The sequence below is a fragment of the Pundamilia nyererei genome, unplaced genomic scaffold, assembly GCF_000239375.1.
Source record: "Pundamilia nyererei isolate P.nyererei 1_Seehausen unplaced genomic scaffold, PunNye1.0 scaffold00171, whole genome shotgun sequence".
NCBI classification, from domain to species: domain Eukaryota; kingdom Metazoa; phylum Chordata; class Actinopteri; order Cichliformes; family Cichlidae; genus Pundamilia; species Pundamilia nyererei.
In genome coordinates, this window is record NW_005187572.1 from 672,515 (window position 1) to 679,540 (window position 7,026).

General features: G+C 41.1%; 1 protein-coding gene across 3 annotated transcripts in view; it reads left to right on the plus strand.

Annotated features, from left to right (window-relative positions):
- LOC102206420 (ras and Rab interactor 2) overlaps positions 1-7,026 on the plus strand; it is a 40,543-nt gene that overhangs the window by 6,406 nt on the left and 27,111 nt on the right. For all 3 annotated transcript variants that reach the window (XM_005746011.1, XM_005746012.1, XM_005746013.1), the window contains exon 2: positions 5,936-6,071. In XM_005746011.1, the coding sequence (XP_005746068.1) occupies positions 6,003-6,071 (69 nt within the window). In that variant the 5' untranslated portion in view covers positions 5,936-6,002. The remainder of the gene's footprint in view (positions 1-5,935; positions 6,072-7,026) is intronic.

Consider the following 7,026-nt stretch of genomic DNA (forward strand, 5'->3'; position numbering starts at 1 on the left):
TTTTCCTTTTTTGTTTTCTTTAGGTCACGAGCAGTTGTCCAAGCATTTCACTACATATCGTACTGTGTATGACTGTGTACGTGACAAATAAAATTTGAATTTGAATTTGAATTTGAATTTGAATTTATGTTGATGTTTTGTCTTTGATGACAGAACTTTCAAACCTGTTTCAAACACATTTTTCATATATGTGTATATGATATGAAATATACACCTGATTATAGGAACTACTCATAACTAAAGCACTTTGGAGGTGCTGGTAGGCAGATTTGGCACAGCTGGCCAGCTATTTTTCAGTTTTCACACGTCATGTTAAGCCAATTCTAGCCAGCTTCTAGATGCACTTTGTCTTTGAGGCCACATCTTAAGCACTGGTTACAGGCTGGTTTGGGTTGATGGGAGTTTCTAGTGTTTGTTTACCCTTCTCTTCCTTATCTCATTTGGAAATTCCCAAACTATCTGCTCCATCTTCCGCCCCTTTATCTTCCTTTCTAGTCTGGTAAAGTCCGAGCGTTTGCACCGAGGAGCTCACAGCTCAGCTCCATCCAGTGTTTCTGTTACTAATTTAAAGGGGAGCAGCACAAGGAAAAATATCCAGGCTTTTCTCAGCTGACCTTTCGTTTGGAAAGTTTTGGCTGGGCGTTGCTGGTGCCTGACACAGTTTCTAACCATGATTTAATCCTGTGGCACTCTGATTATATGTGAAGCTGGATTTGTCTGATTGGCACTTTGAGTATTTTCAGGAGTCTCTTAAAGCTGTGATTAGAGGTCAGGCTGTTGGTCCAATTGGTGTTTGACTGACAAGAGATTCATAAACAGCTCATGGAAAAAATGAGAGTAATCCAACCCTTCTGTCCTCCTTTTAAAAATCTGTGAGTGATCAGATTCTTCAGGTCCTCTCTGGGCCAGTGGGTTCAGCTGAACTCACCAACAACCACTGCTCTGCTCTGCAGCCACAAAGAGCTCACTTAATCATCTTCCTCTACTGTAGTCGATCCTTTTTAAACAACTCCTTTGCCCTGTTTTGATTAAATGTACCTTTCAAATCAAATGCCCTCCAAATGGCTGTTTCCTGCATACACCCACACCATCATCTGGTTTGCCTCAGAGCGATAACATGACCCACGTGTGGGAGTTCTTATCTGCAGCTGCCTGCAGCCCCCCATCGCCATGCTCTGCTGTTCTGACAGCATCACGGACCCTGTTTGCCTTTTTGTTTGTCTGTTGAGAGTTTGAGTAAAGTCACACTTCATGCCGTCTTTGACAGTTTGAATAAAAACCCACTGGAAAGACATTTACAGACCGGCTGTAAAGAGAAGTGAGAAAATATCACGCAGTCTCACAGCAGTTTGAAACATTAAATGAATATTTTCCATTTTTATAGGTTGAACATGGTTGGATGGGTTAGTGTTGGAGTGCATCAAACAGATGATAGTTACTGTTTGCTATTGTATTGTATGCACTCTGAAGCTTTAACATTAGTATTTTAAATGCTGTTATTGTTTTTGAAGCCAGATGTTGTTAGCTAATGCTATCAAGCTTGGTTAGCAAGCTGCATTTCTTAACAACGGGAGTTCAAGCGGAGACACACATATTGGCTAATTAGGACTAATTAACATACAAAACCCAAGAAATTCACTCGTTAGATCTGAGGCACAAACTCCTTTGATGATCTGTACAACACAGCAGCTTTAATATTAGTCCAGTAAGATCATATGAAGTCTGTGGTTCGCTTCCACTGTTAACACATAAGAAGCATTAAAAGTTGAGTTCTATTGTGTGAACTGGAAATTGTTATCCATACTTTATTTCATCACATCTGGATTCTTGTAATTAGTGGTTTACTTAGGTAAACTTCCTTGGAACATCTGCAGGTTGTTCAGAGCGCTGCTGCGAGGCCTCACATGTCACACTGTTGCTCATTCAGTTGCATTGACTTCACGTCAACTTCAAACTCCACTAAGACTTTTAGAACTCTGCATGGACGAGTAGAAGCATATATCAGTGAACTTTTACACCCATACATCCCCAGCAGGTCCCTGAGGTCATGTGACCAGGACCTGCTGGCTGAGACCTAAAGGAGACAGAGCTTTTGCAAGAGTGACCTCCGACTCTTGAACTCTCTCCCACCGAGCCTGAGATCTGTGGACTCTCTGCTTTTGAGGAACTTTTTACTTGGATGTTTAAGCTGTTTTCCTGTCGACCATTCTTTGATATTATCTTGAAAAGTGCCATATAAATAGAATTTTATTACTTTAAACACTTTCATTTCACTCGAATTTTAACCCTTTGCACTGTTGTTGTGTTATAATAGTAGTGCTGACTATGTTTTGTAGCTTGCGTTGCGTAAATGATCCTGTTATCAGTGTGGCACAGAGCTTCATTCCTGACTGCAGTCAGATGGAAAATTCAACACCACAGAGCTGAATACAGTGTGACTGTAACAAGCTACGGTTTGGGTGAAATGTTATGGTTGAGTGCCTTTAGCATGAATTCTTTTAATGCCCAGTTGACAGTAAAAAACATGGACAGAAAAAATAAAGTGAAATGATTTGAAATAAACTTGCGTTCTGGCTGAAGGCCATCGGATGGCGAAAGCTGTGGTTGAAAAACATTTCCGGTCCTGGGAAAACGGCATTCCAACCCCTGACATCTGTAAACACTTTCCTGCTGCATTAATGGGCTCAGTCACTCATTTCGGTCCATTTTGTAGATCTTGGTCATGATATGCTTCAAAACAGAGGATTATCCGTGGTATGCTCACTGGCTAATGCCCTATAATTGAAACCGAGATGGTAACAGTGAAAACGTTCATCGTAGTGCTCCAAAAGGAGACTTTAGAAACAAATCTCTGACATTACGGCAACTACAGCTGTGGGTTCGTGGTTTTGTAGAAGTCTGGGGAAAGACGAGCCACCTCTGGTGATTTTATGGGCTCACTTCTGGTTAGTTTTCGAACGAGGATCGTCTGGGGGTGATAATTTTACTTGCTGTATTGCTTAAGAAATTTCCTGAATTTTCCTCCCTGAAGGACGTTTTCAAATAGCTTTTTTTTTTTTAATCATCTGGATCATACTTTCAGTGCCAGGTCTCTGTCTTATAATTTCTTTCTTAGGTTGGAAGCTCTCACAAAAAAAAGGAGATTTTTGATGGAGCTGTGAAGAGGTGCTCATCTTGTTTTCCTACATTACCCAGCATGCTCTGTGATCCATCAGCTGCTCAGAGGTTTGTGTTGTGGAAACACATTCATCAGATTTCATTGGCACGTCAGCTATTATCACACCTTTTACCAAATCGACAGCAGAAGAAGACAAAGAAAGTAAAGTTCACGTCATGTGTGTTTCTCCTGACATTCTTTCGTTTGTCAAAATGAAACCACGATGGCTGAGGCAGACGATCGGTTCTGTTTAGAGAACATCAGGAAACGGGTGCAGTCTCTGCACAGTTTATATTAGAGCTTAACCAGCATTTGCTTGACTTCACTGTGGGTTATTCAGGCTGTAACTAACAAGCATTGCTCAGTCAGTATTAACTTTCAGTCATTAGAATCATTTTATTCTTGTTTTGTCTGTAATAAAACCCACAGCAGCCAAACCCTGTTGCAGCATAACTTAGAGATGATTCAGGGTCTTCTTTGCATGTCTGACTGAAGCATTCAAACATCATCACTGAAATACGACGGAGAACATCTGAAGGTCGTCACTTCAGAAGCCAGATTCAGAAATAATCCCTGCAGAGCAATTTCCTGTATGTAACTGATTAATGCTTTTCTTTCTGCTGTAACATCTTTAAATTCATGGCTACATGTATTAAGCTGTTGTTTTATCACCTTGTAAACTTTTTGATTCATCTTAGCAACCAAATCTGATTTCCAACATAAACTGTATATAAAAGATGGATGAGATGTCTCCTGTCCAAACAGTGTGATGAAACAGGCGCTGCCCTGTGTGCTGCTGACACAGCACTTGGACTTGAGCCATTGCACTAGTATATTTATCCCAGTAGTTTGGAAATTCCCAGGTTAGAGCAGCCAAAGAAAACCCTCGAGTAACCAAACAGTTTCAGTGACTAAGATGACCTCATTTATGACCCCATTATATTTCATACAGAAGAAATTTTCTGTAACAATATTGTAACAATAGAGTTTATAGTTCTGCATTAAATCTATAGATGCGCTGTAGCCACAAACCTTACAGCATAACCTGTGCTGTAACCTGAACTGCTCCTCCCTAAAGTGTCACGACATCCTGCACAGATGTAAATGCTGGGAATAGCCTCCATCACTTGTAGATAAACAGCAGAGTCATAAATTCATTGAAAAGTTACCTAAAAACTATTTTCTTAACATGTTCCAACATAATGTACAGTGCATAATAAATGTGACAAATGTCATTAAAAAACAAGAAAACATAAATATTTAAAAATCTGTCAAAAACCCCAAATTTTAAACATTATTGCATAACAACAATGATGATTCTGGGTTGTAGATGTAACATTAGGATATTTTGCAGCAGTAAATCATCCTGCTGCCGGTTTGTTATCTGTGGTGGAATAATATATAAAAAAAACAAAGCTTCTTTCTATTGTCCTTGAAACACAAAGGGTCCATTTTTGTAAACTTGTAGTTTCCCAAATTTATGATAGGAAACATTTTTATGATTAAAAATATCCCAAATGCCGCCCCCCTCCAAAGTTGCATGAAAGGAGTTGAGTTAGGCATCCGATTGCAATGCCTCCTGCGTGCGGCGCTCTGAGCATGTCCTAAGAAGAAGGCTCTGGGGCAAACTCGGGACACGCCGGAGAGATCGTATCTCTGAGCTGGCCTGGGAACACCCCTGTGTTCCTCCGACTGAACTGGAGGAAGTGGCTGAGGAGAGGGAGGTCTGAACCTCGGCCCTGGATAAGTGATAGAAAATGGACAGTTGGATGGTTAAAGGCTCGTGTAATAAAATGTCTCAATAAGTAAAATTAAATAAAAGTCAGTAAAAATACAAATTTAAATATGATACAATAAATCAGTGTTTAAAAACCTGATAAAAATATAATTGAATCAGAGCAGTACTGCAGACAAATACATGAAGATTCATCGTTTTATTCAAACTGTTGCACCAGGATATGTTCTGTATTATATTTCATTGAACTGAGGGTGGGTTCGTTGAGGCACCATGAAGTGTGGATGAGCTGGTCGTCACTTTCCTGACCTGAACCTGTGAACTGTCTCTGGTTTTTTATTTCCTCCCCCTCAGTCTGTGATGGTGGTGGTCGTGTTAGAGGGATGGGGTGGGTGGGGGGGGGGCTAATGGCTTCCTGTCTGAGGGAGATAAAAGTGGATGTGGAGACTGACGGACAAATGGCGCATCGCCCTGATTCACCAGGACTCCTGCACCTCCTTCACCTCTGCAGGAAAGGAAAGTGTTAGTCTTAATAGTTTCAGCCTGGCTGCAGAGAAGGGCAGGTCGATGGAAAGATTCAGATACAGAGACAAAGATAAAGACCATAAAAGAGATTTTAAAAATGTGAAGGTGCAGGCCTGTTTCTGTTTTCACTTTATGGAAGTTAAAAACCACCAGACATTTACGTTTTCTCATATTTGGAGACGTTAATTTTCGATGGGTGGGGAAGGAAAGCAGCTGTGTTGGAACTGAGGCTGTCCGGGATGGAAAATAAATTATGACGGGATGAGGACATGAGAACAGGATGAAGGAATGAAGAGAGTGAAAATGTGATACAGTGAGGAAACGGTGGAGACAGGTAATCAGAGGACAGCAGTTCAGCCCAAAATAAAAAAAAAAAGGGGGAGGAGGGGAGGAGAGTGACAATCAAAGATTCCCAGCAGACGAGCATCACTGTAACCCCGACTGTGGCCGAAACTGGAATTTCCTCTGGGTGCACCACAGCTCAAGTGTCTGAAGTGAAGCATGTTTGTGTCCCACAGAGCGCCAGCCTCTGCAGACGCTGACCTAAAAGGAAGAAGGACCGAGTCCTGCTGACAGGAAGACAACATGGCCTCCAGCTCGCAACCCAGAAATCCTTCCTGTGGTCTCACAGACAGGAGCAGCAGTTTCTTTAAGGTAAGGACTGGACAGCTCTGTGGAGACATAGCAGAACAAAGATCATGCAGAAAAGTAAGTCATCACATTTGTGTGGCAGATGCTGAATTTTATGAAACTATTTAAACAATTTTTTTTTACCTTTCGGATTAATTGAACAAACAAACTGTAGCTGAGATGATTTAGATTAAGGATGATGTGAAAACCGAGGTAACTGGTTGATTGGACGGATCAGGACAGGAAACGATGAACGTCTGTTTCATATTTGAAACTTATTTACACATTCAATTCAATACAACTTTGTTTACATATCACCAAGTCACAACAACAGTTGCCTCAAAGTGCTTTATATCGAAAGGTAAACACCCTACAATAATACAAAGAAAATAGACAAAACCCAACAATCATATAGCTCCCAGTGAGCAAGCGCTTTGGCGACAGTGGGGAGGAAAAACTCCTGTTTTACAAGAAGAAACCTCAGAGCAGAACCAGGCTCAGGGAGGGGCGGGGCCATCTGCTGTGACAGGTTCTGGGTTTGGGGGAGGAAGTGAGGACAGAGACATGCTGTGGAAGAGAGCCAGAGATTAATAATAACTAATGATTAAATGCAGAGAGGTGTGTAAACACATATCAGATAAATAGTCACAGATGTTGGCTGTGAAAACAAAAAGTCCACCCACCTGTTCATACCTTCTGTTAGCAAGGTGCAGCCAATCAGAAGAAAGTTGCCTTAAAGAGGAGGAGTTAAAGCAGCTCGTTTTAGACAGGAGATGAAGATAAAGAAGGCTTATGTTGAACATTTAGTTATGCAAAGCTGCCCCAGTAGAGTTTAGAATAAAAACATGAAAGTGAACAAGATTTTTTGCTTTAAGCTACAAACTGGTGTCATAAAAGGTTCCCCGCTGGCAGCAGCTGTTCAGCTGGTTATCATGCACACCCCTCAGCATAACTAACATAATTATTCTGTTGATAATTA